Raw genomic sequence first — 16,041 nt, 5'->3', positions numbered from 1 at the left:
GTGCCACGTCGTCGTCGACTGTGCGTTCTGTCACCACGTTGCTGACACGTGTGACGGCGTTGTAAGAGCTGGCATGTTTCAGAAACGCCTCCATCTACAAGTGCCGTGTTGGTCACTTCCTCTAATATATTCATCCCGATCCCAGTCAACATTTTATTTTTAGTTTTAAAACTGCTGGGGTTGCATATCAGGGATGTTTTATGCTGATGCCCCACTGAGAAGCTTTACATGTATATTTTCCCCCGGACTCTCTGAAATGTTTACGGCCGCACTGGTTGAGAAGTACGGCTAAAATGTCTCTTGTTCCCTGTGTAAAGGTGGTGAAGCTCCACACCAAGCTGGGGAAGCCCATCCCCTCTACAGAACCCAATGTCGTGACCCAGACCCCTACGTCAACCACGGCCGCCTCCTCCTCCTCCAAGACCCCTGCTTCCTCTTCTTCCACCCTCACAGGCTCCACGTCTAACTCCTCCTACCTGAAACCGGTCAACATTGTCAGCCAGGGTGGGGTTGGGATTGGCAAGGGTCCAGCCGTCAACAGCCTATCAGCAGCCAATGCCACCACAGCCGTCAAGAAGGTCAACACCCCCAAGATCAACTTTGTTGGTAAGAAGGGGCTGTCTTGTCTGTTACATATCTTTAAAAAAAAAAAAATCTAATGGGAAGTACTGAAAGACTTGGAGAATCTTTTCCCTTCCAAAAACCATAGGATATTAAAAAATAAATAATTATATGACCGTTTTGCCCCCTACTGAAATAAGCTTTGCAATGTGGAACATGGTTCCTAATGAATGACAAGGGGCTTGGTCTGCACTAGGTTAGTCTGGTGTTGTGTTGGCAGTAGGGCTTCCTAGACCCAAAAAAATAAAAACAGATATTGGTCGACCGACAGTCCGTTCTTTTGACCAATTAATTGGTCTACATTTTTAAACGTCTATTTTTCCGTAGACACACCCCCTATGTTTTAATCAAATCAACTATATGTAGGCCATTGAGCTGGTCTGTTGCTTTTTTAAGTGCTTTGATCAAATCATTATGACACACAAATTACTAACGGGGGGGGAAGCCTGACCCTCCCCTCCTCCTGCCGCTGCTGGCCAGATTCTACCGTTTACGCTTCTGAAGTTACCGGTAACAGGCTACATCAGGGATTGGAAACCTTTTCCCATTTTGGGGTGCCAAGTTAAGTCTTACCGTTTCTACTGATCTGTGTGCCAGTTGTGATTTTTCATAAGCAGATTTTCGTGGAACAGTTTCATTTAAGTCTTCATATCTCAATCATTGTCACGTTTTTTTAAAATCAAAATGATATGAAAATGATACTTTTAGATTTGTGGCTTCCATTGCCAATATGTCAAAATGGCCAACACACATAAAGCCAACAAATAAAAACATTGCAGCCTGCAGGTAGAAAATATCCTGATTTTTTTTTTTAAATAAATATCCTATAAAACACATTGTGTCTGCAAGGAACTGAACCGACCTGAACTTGGGGCTAGCAAACTTGCAACGTTGTATAAAATATTCTAGGCCCTTGGTTTCTCTCACCAGTAATCTCCAGACAGCTAAGGGCTGGAATCAGGTAGGCCTAATTTATGACATTTCCATCGGAGCCTGACACCCCCCCCCCCGAATGGGAGCGTGCTGGACAGATTTTTGAAATAGGCTACGTTGAGGAACTGTCAGTCTAAATACATTTATTTTTAAACAGACTTTGTTTACTTGCTTTTTTTTTTTTTGTAGTGCGCTCTGCGAACAACTCTGACAACGACAAGACTGATATATTGAATGCATTAACATAAATTACCATAAACATGGTACATTATAAATGAAGGTAATTCATGTTAAATGTGATACTGGTCGCGGCCTCTGCAATGGATTAGTCCAATCAGACGGTTGTCTCGACTTTAAATTTGCATATTTACCACTTCTCTTGAGAAAATAATCGGTCGACCAACAGCCCATCGACCAAACGGTCAGCTAAATTGAGGTTAGCCATAGTTGGCAGTCCTTGCTAATGAAGAGATTAATCACGGAGGTTAAAGCCAGGCCCAAGCTGAGGCCGAGTCAACTAAGGCCAGTATTCAGCCAGATTGTTCTGACAGGAGCATCTCTGACATCTCTCTTTCATTCTGATTATCTCTGTCTTTGTTATTACAAACTTGTTTGTTAATTTGATGCAGTTTCACAATGTTTTCTCTTTTTATTCTTGGATTTATGACCATTTCAAACTGAGTTCTAGGACTCTTACCTATCAGATGTACCAAAAATGCATATAATTGAATTCTCATGCTTTATCTACTGGAGGAATTTATAAACTATTTGTATGAAATGACTGGACATCAAGTTTCTTGCTATACCGCAGCTGTCAGGTGGATGGATTATCTTGGCAAAAGAGAGATGCTCACTAACAAGGATGTAAACACATTTTGTGAATTTAGCTTGTTTTGTGCATATTGAACATTTCAGATTTGTATTTATTTCAGCTCATGAATCATTGGTATCTTTACATGTTGCATTTTTATATATCTTCAGTGTAGAACATGCTACTCTATAGTGTGAATTACAATGTAATGTTTGTTTTCAGATAATCATGCATTTACATTCCAATAGGGCCTCTTTTGAAACCGCTCTTGAACCAAACTAACGTCTGCGGGGGGAATGGCCCTGACCCTAGCCCTCACCCTCCGATCCAACAGGTCCCAGACGTGCTCAATGGGATTGAGATCCGGGCTTTTCGCTGGCCATGGCAGAACACTGACGTTTCTGTCTTGCAGGAAATCACACACAGAACGAGCAGTGTGGCTGGTGGCATTGTCATGCTGGAGGGTCATGTCAGAATGAGCCTGTAGGAAGGGTACCACATAAGGGAGGAGGATGTCTTCCCTGTATAACGCACAGCGTTGAGATTGCCTGCAATGACAACCAGCTCAGTCCGATGATGCTGTGACCCATCCGCCCCAGACCATGATGGACCCTCCACCTCCAAATCGATCCTGCTCCAGAGTACAGGTCTCAATGCCTTGGTGTAACGCTCATTCCTTCAGAGATAAACGCGGATCTGACCAAACAGCGACTTATCAGTGAAGAGCACTTTGTGCCAGTCCTGTCTGGTTCAGCAACGGTGGGTTTGTACCCATGGCCGACGTTGTTGCCGGTGATGTCTGGCGAGGACCTGCCTTACAACAGGCCTACAAGCCCTCAGTCCAGCCTTTCTCAGCCTATTGCGGACAGTCTGAGCACTGATGGAGGGATTGTGCGTTCCTGGTGTAACTCGGGCAGTTGTTGCCATCCTGTACCTGTTCCGCAGGTGTGATGTTCAGATGTACCGATCCTGTGCAGGTGTTGTTACACGTGGTCTGCCACTGCGAGGTTGATCGGCTGTCCGTCTTGTCTCCCTGTAGTCTTAGGCATCTCACAGTACGGACATTGCAATTTATTGCCCTGGCCACATCTGCAGTCCTCATGCCTCCTTGCAGCTTGCCTAAGGCATGTTGACGCAGATGAGCAGGGACCCTGGTCATCTTTCTTTTGATGTTTTTCAGTCAGTAGAAAGGCCTCTTTAGTGTCCTAAGTTTTCATAACTGTGACCTTAATTGCCTACCGTCTGTAAGCTGTTAGTGTCTTAACGACCGTTCCACAGGTGCATGTTCATTAATTGCTTATGGTTCATTGAACAAGCATGGGAAACAGTGTTTAACCCCTTTACAATGAAGATCTGAAGTTTTTGGGGGATTTTTACGAATTACCCTTGAAAGACTGGGTCCTGAAAAAGGGACGTTTGACTTTTTTTTTTTTTGCCGAGTTTAACTACTGCACCAAGCCAACAACGCCGTAATCTTAACAATCACTAGCATTCCCAAACCTTTTCACTAAGCAACTACTGACTTGTTTCTGCTCTGTGGCTGAAAATTCCTATGTTTTGTTAGAGGATAGCTCTCTGACAGGAATAGATTACAATTTACGACTCTTTGACATCTGGGTCATTCAACTTCAAAGCACCAGAAAGAGGCTTTGATGCCAATCTCAGATTATTCTGAAATCGTTTCTGGAGTTGGTAACCAACACGATTTAGCGTTCTTGAAATATTTGATCTCTGAGAAATTAAGCTAATTGATTGCACCCAAATTGGCTTTTTTAAATTAAATTTGTATAGGTTTTAGATTTGTTGGGTGCGATGCAAAGTTTGGTCCAAATCGGAGATTAAATTAAAATAGTAATAGTAATTGAACCTAAATTAACTAAATGTTTCAGGAATGCTAATCCTACAGGTTTCTAACTACAAATGATTTCAAAACATTCTGGTGTAATGGTATTGCTGAAATGTATATGGAATGACATCTGTTTCCTGTAAAGCTGCAACTCATTGGTTGTTCTCATTCTGGAATTCTTCTTTTTCTCCCAGGAGGAAACAAGCTCCAGACTACCGGGAAAGTGACAGAGGAAGCCAAAGTGGAGGCATCCAAACCTCCTCTGCCCTCATTGGTCCCCCATGTTCAGGAGTCCAAGAACGAGTCCTCTGATTCCCTGTCTGCGTCCACCCTGGCTGCCCTGCAGAGTGATGTGCAGCCTGTTGGACATGACTATGTGGAAGAGGTAGGGTTCACATCTAGAACACCTGAATGACTGACAGGTGTAGTAGAATGTCCTATTTATAACACAATAGGTGCTTATTAGAGACAGACAGCCAAATAGAAGCATATTTCTCTAATGCACACAGCTTTTGCTCATTTGCATAATTGTTTAATTCCAGCATTTACTGCTAGCATTTAAATCAATTTCTTCATTTCCTGCACTATCATTTATTGTCTTAGTATTACTCTACAAAATGTTTTATAATAAGTAAGGACTTTAATAATAATTATTCTCACTGTGCATTTGAGCCATTTCTTACTTTCGTCACTAGAGTGCGATCGACCGCTTTCTGGGGGTCTGGACTGAAATGTTTGTCGTTGCCCGGGCTATTAAAATGGACAGGTGGCTATTTGAGACTCACGGTTTATAGTTTTATTTCTGGTGCCGCATTAGAGCATTTTGGATGACTGTCATTCATATTCCATTCACCCAGTTCAATGTAATATTGACAGGTTTAGGCTACTAGAATGTTCCCTATACCCATCATGAGGTTGCTACAACGAAGCCTACGACTGAAAGATTAAAACATGGCTGCACACCGGTCAAGAAATTTGAGGTGACAGACGGTGACATTCAATACCGCCTTGAACACTCTTGCCTGCATCTAGCTGATCTAGGATGTAATCCACGGTCCAACCGTAGCAAACGAGAGTTTCTATTGGACAAATTCGGGTATGTTTCTCACCTTTTCTGTTCGTTTCCGTTTTTAAGGAATGTTTCTCAACATAATCGGTGGAATGAATACACCCGATCACACAAACACAGTTCACTTTCATAGCAGCCACGTTGTATTCCTTCTCACCTTTTCCCTTCGCTTGTGGGCTTCAATGCAGAACACATCAGCTGTATGTGACAAGGAGAGAACCTTTTCCAAGCCAATCCGCTACACACAGCCTACATCGTTGTCCCCAAAGTAGATAACATAACATCATAGTCAGCATAGCTAATAGAACTAATGTGTTAGTAAACACTGCATTTTATGCTGAAGCTTATGCTTTCAGTACTAGATTTCTTCTTTTGATTGGGTGGACAACATGTCAGTTCAAGCTGCAAGAGCTCTGATAGGTTGGAGGATATCCTCCGGAAGTTGTCATAATTACTGTGTAAGTCTATGGCCTCTGAGGAGCCTCCACTGCTGCCCTGACCTCATCCCCCATCGAACACCTTTTGGGATTAATTCTAACACCCGGGCCTAATCGCCCAACACCAGTGTTCCAACATCTAGTGGAAAGCCTTCCCAGAAGAGTGGAGGCTGTTATAGCAACAATGTTCCAACATCTAGTGGAAAGCCTTCCCAGAGGAGTGGAGGCTGTTCCACCAAAGGGGGGACCAACTCCATATTAATGCTCTTGATTTTGGAATTTGATGTTTGAAGAGCAGGTGTCCACACATTTTTATTTGGTCGTGTGTGGATATGGGGGGGGGGGGGAATGTTTTGTATACAGGGCACATTTTGAAAAAGAGACCTAGGTCTTCACTGTTGGATAATGAAAGCAGTATCTGAAACACTAACTTCTATAGCCTTTAAAAAAAATGTAAAATTTATTTTCTATCTGTAGGTGCGTAACGATGAAGGCAAGGTGATCCGTTTCCACTGTAAGCTGTGTGAATGCAGCTTCAACGATCCCAACGCCAAAGAGATGCATCTGAAGGGCAGGAGACACCGCCTGCAGTACAAGGTTAGTGGAGTCACTGAAGGGCAGGAGATACCGCCTGCAGTAAGAAGTTAGTGGAGTCACTGAAGGGCAGGAGACACCGCCTGCAGTATGAGGTTAGTGGAGTCACTGAAGAGCAGGAGACACCGCCTGCAGTAAGAAGTTAGTGGAGTCACTGAAGGGCAGGAGACACCGCCTGCAGTATGAGGTTAGTGGAGTCACTGAAGGGCAGGAGACACCGCCTGCAGTATAAGGTTAGTGGAGTCACTGAAGAGCAGGAGACACCGCCTGCAGTAAGAAGTTAGTGGAGTCACTGAAGGGCAGGAGACACCGCCTGCAGTATGAGGTTAGTGGAGTCACTGAAGGGCAGGAGACACCGCCTGCAGTACAAGGTTAGTGGAGTCACTGAAGGGCAGGAGATACCGCCTGCAGTAAGAAGTTAGTGGAGTCACTGAAGGGCAGGAGACACCGCCTGCAGTATGAGGTTAGTGGAGTCACTGAAGGGCAGGAGACACCGCCTGCAGTACGAGGTTAGTGGAGTCACTGAAGGGCAGGAGACACCGCCTGCAGTATGAGGTTAGTGGAGTCACTGAAGGGCAGGAGACACCGCCTGCAGTATGAGGTTAGTGGAGTCACTGAAGGGCAGGAGACACCGCCTGCAGTACGAAGATAGTGGAGTCACTGAAGGGCAGGAGACACCGCCTGCAGTATGAGGTTAGTGGAGTCACTGAAGGGCAGGAGACACCGCCTGCAGTACAAGGTTAGTGGAGTCACTGAAGGGCAGGAGATACCGCCTGCAGTAAGAAGTTAGTGGAGTCACTGAAGGGCAGGAGACACCGCCTGCAGTACAAGGTTAGTGGAGTCACTGAAGGGCAGGAGATACCGCCTGCAGTAAGAAGTTAGTGGAGTCACTGAAGGGCAGGAGACACCGCCTGCAGTATGAGGTTAGTGGAGTCACTGAAGGGCAGGAGACACCGCCTGCAGTATGAGGTTAGTGGAGTCACTGAAGGGCAGGAGACACCGCCTGCAGTACGAAGATAGTGGAGTTTTTTTTTTTAACAGGTCGACTCTGTTGCCCACTGTCATGAAACCACAAGTGTTTGAATATCCAGTCAGTCACATTGGTATTTGAAGGTGTGGCTGTCTGACCAGGCCATTTCGGATGACCCTTTTTGGGTAACCCTTAAATGAGACGTTACAGGTGAAGCCCTCTATCAGAGCTGAGATCAAAATCCAATTTTATTCATCACATGCTTACAGTGCATTCGAAAAGTATAAATACATAAAAAAATTTAAAAAACACCACCTCCCTTGAATTTAGCCGACGCTGCTGTACTGTCCTGCCGTTTGCGTAAAGAAAAGAAACCAGCTAGATGTGTTGTCCTCGCTCAGCCACGACTCTGTGAAACAGGATATTAGTTCTTCAGATCCCGTTGCTAGGACAGTCTCCAACGGAGCTCATGAATTGGTCACGAGCCCCTTAAACGGTTGCTATGCAACGCAGCGCCATTCTCAACAGCACGTTGTTGCCCCCCCCCCCCCCCCCCCCCTCCCTGTAGAAAAAGGTGAACCCGGAGCTGCAGGTGGAGGTGAAGCCCTCTATCAGAGCCAGGAAGATCCAGGAAGAGAAGATGAGGAAACAGATGCAGAAGGAGGAGTACTGGAGGAGGAGAGAGGAAGAGGAGAGATGGAGGATGGAGATGAGGTACGGGGTGGGGGGGGGGACACACGTCACTAAAGCCTGTCGCTTCCCAGTTGAAACAGTTCACACTCATATTATGATAAAATTATAGTTTTTAAGTAAAATTGTAATTTTTTTGTAGTTCGACAGGTTTTTTTTCTGTCTGTTTGTGCGAAGTCTAAAGTTCGATAGCTGAAGTGTACACCCCCTTCAGGGGTACTAGTCAACAGTACTACTCCTAGTAGTACTAGGCCCCCGGCCTAGTGTACAGAGGCCCCCGGCCTAGTGTACAGAGGCCCCCGGCCTAGTGTACAGAGGCCCCCGGCCTAGTGTACGGACGAACCTCCTTAGCTAACCCTCTTATGTTAACTGAGTGAACACTAAAGGGGGAAGGGTGGAGAAACTGACTCTTTCTCTCTCGTGTGTGTGTGTGTGCGTGTGTCGCTCTAGACGTTATGAGGAGGACATGTACTGGCGTTGTATGGAGGAGCAGCACCACTGGGACGAGAGACGTGGGGGGCCCAGGATGCCAGGGGACGGACCATACCTCCAGGGGCCTCCTGGCCCACCTGGACTACTGGGGGTTCGGCCTGGCATGCCCATCTCTCAGCCACAAGGACCTGTGGTAGCATATCTACCAGTCCACACACATACACAGATCCACACACGTAGATCCACACACAATCCACCATGCCCATCTCTCAGCCACAGGGACCTGTGGTAGAAGACAACCCCATGTGTATATATACACACACACACACTCGATGTAATTGCTGCATGATCTAGTGAAAATGCACTGGGGACTATAAAAGAGGCATCAATCCAGTCCAAGGCAGTGCTGTGGCATTTTAATTGGCCCAAACCCCGTGATGTTTTTACTCTACAGACGATTTGAGACGTTTTTGTGTTGTCTTGACAGCCTCCCCGTCGCCCGGACTCGTCAGACGATCGCTACGTGATGACGAAGCACACGGCCATCTACCCTTCTGAGGAGGAGCTGCAGGCCGTCCAGAAGATCGTCTCCATCACAGAGAGAGCCCTCAAACTGGTCTCGGACATCACAGATCAGGAGAAGACCAAGGAGACGACTGGGGAGGAGAAAGAGAAGGAGGTCCCAAAGACTGCCCAAGACAGGTGAGGAGGAGGAGGAGGTTCACCCATTTTGAATGTTATATTGTTTTTGTCCACCTGAGCCACGTTCTATTGATTCCTGGGGTCATTTTTTCCCGTGTGACATCTGATTTGTTGCCTTTGGCTTAACCTGGTCCTACTCTGTTCAGACAAGCCCAGCAAGACCCTGCGTCACTGCATAGCGGAACGTCTACGTCAAGCATAGAACTCTGAGTCGGCTGCTCTGTTTCAGTCTGTTTTCTAACGTTAGATACCTAATGAACACCTCCCTCCTGTAGAGCTCTGAAGGGTGTGATGTCTAAAGGACTGCTGCTCTGTTTCAGTCTGTTTTCTAACGTTAGATACCTAATGAACACATCCCTCCTGTAGAGCTCTGAAGGACTGCTGCTCTGTTTCAGTCTGTTTTCTAACGTTAGATACCTAATGAACACCTCCCTCCTGTAGAGCTCTGAAGGGGGTGATGTCTAAAGGACTGCTGCTCTGTTTCAGTCTGTTTTCTAACGTTAGATACATAATGAACACCTCCCTCCTGTAGAGCTCTGAAGAGGGTGTTGTCTAAAGGACTGCTGCTCTGTTTCAGTCTGTTTTCTAACGTTAGATACCTAATGAACACCTCCCTCCTGTAGAGCTCTGAAGAGGGTGATGTCTAAAGGACTGCTGCTCTGTTTCAGTCTGTTTTCTAACGTTAGATACCTAATGAACACCTCCCTCCTGTAGAGCTCTGAAGGGGGTGATGTCTAAAGCACTGCTGCTCTGTTTCAGTCTGTTTTCTAACGTTAGATACATAATGAACACCTCCCTCCTGTAGAGCTCTGAAGGACTGCTGCTCTGTTTCAGTCTGTTTTCTAACGTTAGATACCTAATGAACACCTCCCTCCTGTAGAGCTCTGAAGGGGGTGATGCGGGTGGGGGTGCTGGCTAAAGGACTGCTGCTCCGCGGAGACAAGAACGTCAACCTGGTCCTGCTCTGTTCAGAGAAGCCCACCAAGACCCTGCTGAGCTGCATAGTGGAACACCTGCCCAAACAGCTGGTGGTACGCACACGCACACACACACACAGTCCACCCTGCACACAGTCCACCCTGCACACAGTCCACCCTGCACACAGTCCACCCTGCACACAGTCCACCCTGCACACAGTCCACCCTGCACACAGTCCACCCTGCACACAGTCCACCCTGCACACAGTCCACCCTGCACACAGTCCACCCTGCACACAGTCCACCCTGCACACAGTCCACCCTGCACACAGTCCACCCTGCACACAGTCCACCCTGCACACAGTCCACCCTGCACACAGTCCACCCTGCACACAGTCCACCCTGCACACAGTCCACCCTGCACACAGTCCACCCTGCACACAGTCCACCCTGCACACAGTCCACCCTGCACACAGTCCACCCTGCACACAGTCCACCCTGCACACAGTCCACCCTGCACACAGTCCACCCTGCACACAGTCCACCCTGCACACAGTCCACCCTGCACACAGTCCACCCTGCACACAGTCCACCCTGCACACAGTCCACCCTGCACACAGTCCACCCTGCACACAGTCCACCCTGCACACAGTCCACCCTGCACACAGTCCACCCTGCACACAGTCCACCCTGCACACAGTCCACCCTGCACACAGTCCACCCTGCACACAGTCCACCCTGCACACAGTCCACCCTGCACACAGTCCACCCTGCACACAGTCCACCCTGCACACAGTCCACTCTGCACACAGTCCACTCTGCACACAGTCCACTCTGCACACAGTCCACTCTGCACACAGTCCACCCTGCACACAGTCCACCCTGCACAGCGTCTCACGCACACACAGTCTACTCTGCACAGCGTCTCACACACACAGTCCACTCTGCACACAGTCTACTCTGCACAGCGTCACACACACACACACACACACACACAGTCCACTCTGCACAGCGTCACACACACACAGTCTACTCTGCACAGCGTCTCACACACACACTACTCTGCACAGCGTCACACACACACAGTCCACTCTGCACAGCGTCTCTCTCTTACACACACACACACACTCCACTCTGCGCACACACACACGCACACACACAGTCCACTCTGCACAGCGTCTCTCTCTTACACACACACACACACTCCACTCTGCGCGCGCACACACAGTCCACTCTGCATAGCGTCACACACTTCCTTCCTGTGTGCCAGCTGTTGATTTGATTTGGTTGATTGACAGCTGGTGACCCCAGAGAAGTACGAGGTAAAGAGTTCCATCGAGGACTGTTCCATCATCCTGACGTCAGAAGCCGACCCCAAAATGACAGTCACCGTCACCCTGACCTCCCCAAGCATCCGAGAGGAGGAGACCCCTGCCACACCCCCGCCACGGGATGGAGGTTGGAAAGACATCGCCCTCCTTCCTCCTCCTCCTCTCAGCCCTTCCCTTCCTCCTTCTCTCAGCCCTTCCCTCCCTCTTCTCTCAGCCCTTGCTCCTTCTCCTTCTCTCTGCCACCTAGCTATGGGTGTGTTAGTTTAGTTTGTCCAGGAGCGCTGGATGTGTGGAGTTTACATGTTTTGGGCTATTTCAATAGTCCTAATGTGACATCTCTGCTCACCTGGGGCCACTGGGCAAGCACAAATAAATGTACCCTGTAAGATAAATTCCTTTATGTTGATTGATCCTGAAGAGACCTACCCTGGTGGCACTTTAAATGTGACTTTATAGTTTGCCCTGGCCACTAAGTGGATTTAATCTATTGGGCATCCAAGCCTCTCGCTCAAGATTTTTTTATCTTTTCATTTTTTTTGTCTTTTAGAAACGCTAGTTGTTTTAAACTTCAACCAAGGAGGTGCCGGAGCATGTCATGACAGGAGAAGCTGGTTGGTTCATTCTCAAAAACAGTACTCGTGCTTAGCGTGTCGTCTAAACCTTGGGGTAGACATTCTAATTTAGCTTAGTGTTTTTTTTTTTTTTTAACTCACGATATGAAAAATAATACAAGGAACTACCATTTGGTCAAGAATTCAGATTGTCCAATACTTAAAAAAAAAAAATAATAATTTTTTATTTTTTGAAGTTCGAGAAGCCATCTTTTTAATAAAAATAAATAACAAATCTGTGCCGTAAAGGAAAATCTGCATCAAAGACTCGTCATTGGAGGGAAATAAACCCCTTCCCTCTAGTCATGGTTAGCTCAGCACTCCTTGTGAAGTTCAGATCCTGTTGTCATGGTGCCAGCAGAGTAGATCTTAGATCTCCAACTCGGCGTCGGTGCCCTCTTGAAAAGCTGTCCCCTTTACAAACAAAGCATGATCAGTGTTTGACAACGCAGTCTGTTTTTCCTTTTTTTTTTGTTCACAGGTAAGATACATTTTTTGGTTTCGGGTTTTTTTTTTTTCAGTTGCATCGCTACGTTAAACCAACTTTCCTACCGGGTCAATCGTTATTTAGCTCAGAACTACACACATCAGAGAAACTTTTTTTGTTTTTCTCTCTACAGAGGATACCATTTGGACAGGGAAGTGGTGGGCTCACTGAAATGTGCTCAGAACTCAAATCGTTCATAGATTGATGTCACCGGGGAGATTTTTCAGCAAAAAAAAAAAAAAAGTTTATTTTATTTGGGATTTGCCCAAATGACTAGTGTAGATAGAAAAGGGTTACAGAACAGACCGTTTTCTAAACACAAACAGGAAACAGGAAGTAGGATCACACATCCCCCCCCCCCCACACAGGAAACAAATCATACTTTTTTGTCTGGCAGTGAGGTAGTTGTGAAGTACTCCCTGAGTGAACTGGTGTCCTCCTTCATACCAAAGCCTAGTGTTCAGAACGATCGCACTCCATTTCCTGATTGTAGCTCATCCTTCTGTCAGATATGACTTAAAGCCCTTTTCGATCCTCTTTTGCATTTGTTGACAATGGAGGGTTGAAGTAGTGAGTGTTGCCAGGCTGAAATGGACCTCTTATTGTTTTTGGTCTATGTCCGTCTCAACAATGGAACACTCGTGTTTCTAGCACGCACCTATATGTTTTGTTGTGCCAAATGTTCCACCCTTTCCAGAAGTGTACACTTGTGCACTCTTGTCAATGGATTTGAAAGCATGGGATTGGTGTTCTGTCCCCGAGACTATTTCCCTGATTGTCCCCCAGTGGTAAATCCAGTGTCCAGAAATTGAGCAAGTGCACACTTCACGAGAAAAGTTGCACAAAATGGGGACGTGGTCCACCTCCGGTAGGCCAGGGATGAAGGCTTTTGGCAGAGGACTCTGTGGTTGGACCTGAGTTAGTATCAGTAGTGTCTGCCAACCTATCAGCCAGGTATGACTCACCCCAGCCATGCATGCAGTGATGTCCAATCTAACCATTATATTTGCTGCTGGGGAGCATGTTGTTGTGTCTGCTTTCCAACACGCTGCTGTCACCATAATTTCCATCTTTCTGACTGGTCCAGCCCCAAAGCCCTCTGAAATGTATGAGAGGTTTCCAACCCCAGCCAACCAGCTCCTGCGGAAGGATTTTTGACCAAGGTCCCCCCCCCCCCCCCCCCCTTCCAAACAGCTAAACACTCTGCCACACCTACCATTGCCACGCCACTTGCTGTTAGTAGCAACTGCGTTCACACGCCAAGCAACAAGTCATTACTGTTCACAGATGGACTTCAGATTCTGTCTCTCCTTTGTTTGTTCTACTTATATATATTTTATTTATATTTATTTATACCCATAGACCCATTGGAATCCACCTACACTGTCAACTCGGTAGAGGATTGTAAGACTGAAAATTGACTAATGATTGGCGTAACGTTGCTTACATTAACGAGCAAACTTCTCCGTTTTTTTTTTTTCAAAGATTTTAAACTTCTCTGTCGGGTGTTGCATTTCAACACGTTACCAATATATTACAGTTGAGTTTTTTTTTGGGGGGGGGGGGCTATATGATCACTGTGGGGACAACTAGGTCAGCCTTCACGCAAGACCTAAGCAAGAGTTGTTTGATCATTCTCTGGCTGTTGTAGCTCTGTGGTTGAACTCATCCTGCTTCTATTTTGGTCAGCATTTTACGCCAGTCCCATAATTGACAATCCCCCCCCCCTAACCTAAACATATAACCAAACACCTCACACCAATGTGAATCTAATGTTACGTTCATGACACTACATCTCCAATCCCTAGTAATATCGAGGTGAGTTCAGGTTGCTTGGTCGTTCATTTGGCAGAAAATAAATAAAAGAGTAGTTAAATTCCTAGTTCCTTCCTGAAACCCTGAAACTTGGTATGTGTGGCAATGTGTTTGTGTCTTCAAGCCCAATGAGTCTTGCTTTACCTGGTCAAACACCCGTTCCTCCTCCTCCTCCTCCTCCTTCTCCTTCCTCCTCTTCCTCACCACAACCACCAACTCAACCGATCACCATTTTGACAATTGGACTCATCCGTTTTTAGATGTAACCTTGGTGAAAGACCCAGAGGACGTCTTGGACAGGCTAAAATGCCTTGCCGCTCTGGCGGCTCTGCGGCACGCTAAGTGGTTCCAGGTTCGGACACATCCATCTTACTTTCTTATTGTAGCCTTATGAGATGCATTTATTTTTTGATTTACCTTTTGGGTTTTAATTTTTTTTTAATGAAGGAATTATTTAATAATGAATTTTAAGCGTCAACAAAACTGATTTTAATTTATAAATACGAATATTCAAGGATGCCAGCCTTGTAATGATGTTTGTTTTTGACCAGATTTGACTATTTCATCTTTATGATATTTATTCCGTTAAACTTTAGAATTGTTTAATTTTCTGGTCCAAAATTTTTTAGAATAAATGGCATTCCTTTTGTTTTTCCCTTGGCTCCATAACAGACAGTTTTCTTAGTGTTAACACATGATTCCATAAGGCTGCAGAGATATCTTTGTCATCTGATAAGAGCTTCCATGTTGAGCATTTGTAGCTTTTATTTTCTGTTAGTAGAATGATGGGGATTGAGAGAAGGGACATCTGATTAGTTTACTGTGTCGCTGCCATGTCCGAAAAGCAAACACACAGGCAAAGTAAAGCGGATTCCCTCCACTCTCTGTCCCCCTATATCTTCTTTAGTACCGGACTGTCTGTGAAACACCTGGAACAACCCGAGAAGTCAAAGTTTATAAGATGACAAGGAAACTAAAACCTACATTTTTCTTGTTTCATCTTGCAAACTGTGAACTCTCTCTCTCTTCACTAACGTTACGACGAGGTGAAATACTCCTGGAAATGGCAGCTGATTCCCAACCAATTACGGCCATTTATAACAATGCTTCAATCAATCAACCAATCACAAGCTTCCATTGTGCACAGTAGTATTTGGACCTCTGACAGACCTGTTGTAATGTGTGTGTGTGTGTGTATATATATTGTGTACTATGATCCCTTGTTGTCTGCCCCAGTCTCTTACTGTCTCTAAACTAAACGTGTCGTTGCACCGCAAGGCTAGGGCCAACGGACTCCAGTCCTGCGTGATTGTTATTCGAATCCTGCGTGACCTCTGTCAGAGGGTCCCCACGTGGTCCTCCTTCCCCAGCTGGGTGAGTTCGTTGTCAGGCTGATATTTCTCTTTATCTTCCACGTTATAAAGTGATGGCTGTGTTCCCTCTCTATAATGTTTTTGAAGCAGAGGGAGCGTGATAGAAATGACTTCTCTTGTGTCCCTAGTCTTTCCAGACTGGAATTAAAAGCCAGAAGGACCTTTTTTTTTTTTTTTTAAATGTTCTCCTGCTTTACTGACCTGTACATTCTCCCTTTCCTGTGATTTTGGTGTCTTTTTTTTCCTCCAGGCCATGGAGCTGCTGGTAGAGAAGACCATTAGCAGTGCCTCTGGCCCCCTGAGCCCAGGCGACGCACTGAGACGAGTCTTTGAGTGTATTTCCTCTGGGATTCTGCTCCCCGGTAACCATGACGACATCCTATTGTGATAGACTATTTTGAT

The 16,041-nt window shown here is 46.1% G+C and overlaps 1 protein-coding gene across 12 annotated transcripts in view; it reads left to right on the top strand.

Annotated features, from left to right (window-relative positions):
* Nucleotides 1–16,041, top strand: part of LOC110536490 (zinc finger RNA-binding protein) — a 35,642-nt gene that overhangs the window by 15,505 nt on the left and 4,096 nt on the right. For 4 of the 12 annotated variants that reach the window (XM_090191273.1, XM_090191269.1, XM_090191272.1 and 1 more), the window contains exons 9-19: nucleotides 318–606; nucleotides 4,406–4,596; nucleotides 6,195–6,314; nucleotides 7,850–7,995; nucleotides 8,422–8,554; nucleotides 8,891–9,105; nucleotides 9,986–10,136; nucleotides 11,321–11,480; nucleotides 14,527–14,618; nucleotides 15,545–15,640; nucleotides 15,890–16,001. In XM_090191273.1, coding sequence (XP_090047399.1) covers nucleotides 318–606; nucleotides 4,406–4,596; nucleotides 6,195–6,314; nucleotides 7,850–7,995; nucleotides 8,422–8,554; nucleotides 8,891–9,105; nucleotides 9,986–10,136; nucleotides 11,321–11,480; nucleotides 14,527–14,618; nucleotides 15,545–15,640; nucleotides 15,890–16,001 — 1,705 coding nt within the window. Of the gene's footprint in view, nucleotides 1–317; nucleotides 607–4,405; nucleotides 4,597–6,194; nucleotides 6,315–7,849; nucleotides 7,996–8,421; nucleotides 8,597–8,890; nucleotides 9,106–9,546; nucleotides 9,653–9,985; nucleotides 10,137–11,320; nucleotides 11,481–14,526; nucleotides 14,619–15,544; nucleotides 15,641–15,889; nucleotides 16,002–16,041 lie in introns of those variants that run through there. The other 8 variants (XM_090191271.1, XM_036936528.2, XM_036936529.2 and 5 more) reach the window with 4 other exon arrangements.

This window comes from Oncorhynchus mykiss, chromosome 11 (genome assembly GCF_057628025.1).
Source record: "Oncorhynchus mykiss isolate SJ-2025 chromosome 11, ASM5762802v1, whole genome shotgun sequence".
Taxonomy (NCBI): Eukaryota; Metazoa; Chordata; class Actinopteri; order Salmoniformes; family Salmonidae; genus Oncorhynchus; species Oncorhynchus mykiss.
The sequence above is the reverse complement of the archived record's forward strand: the minus strand, read 5'-3'. Positions and strand labels throughout refer to the sequence as shown.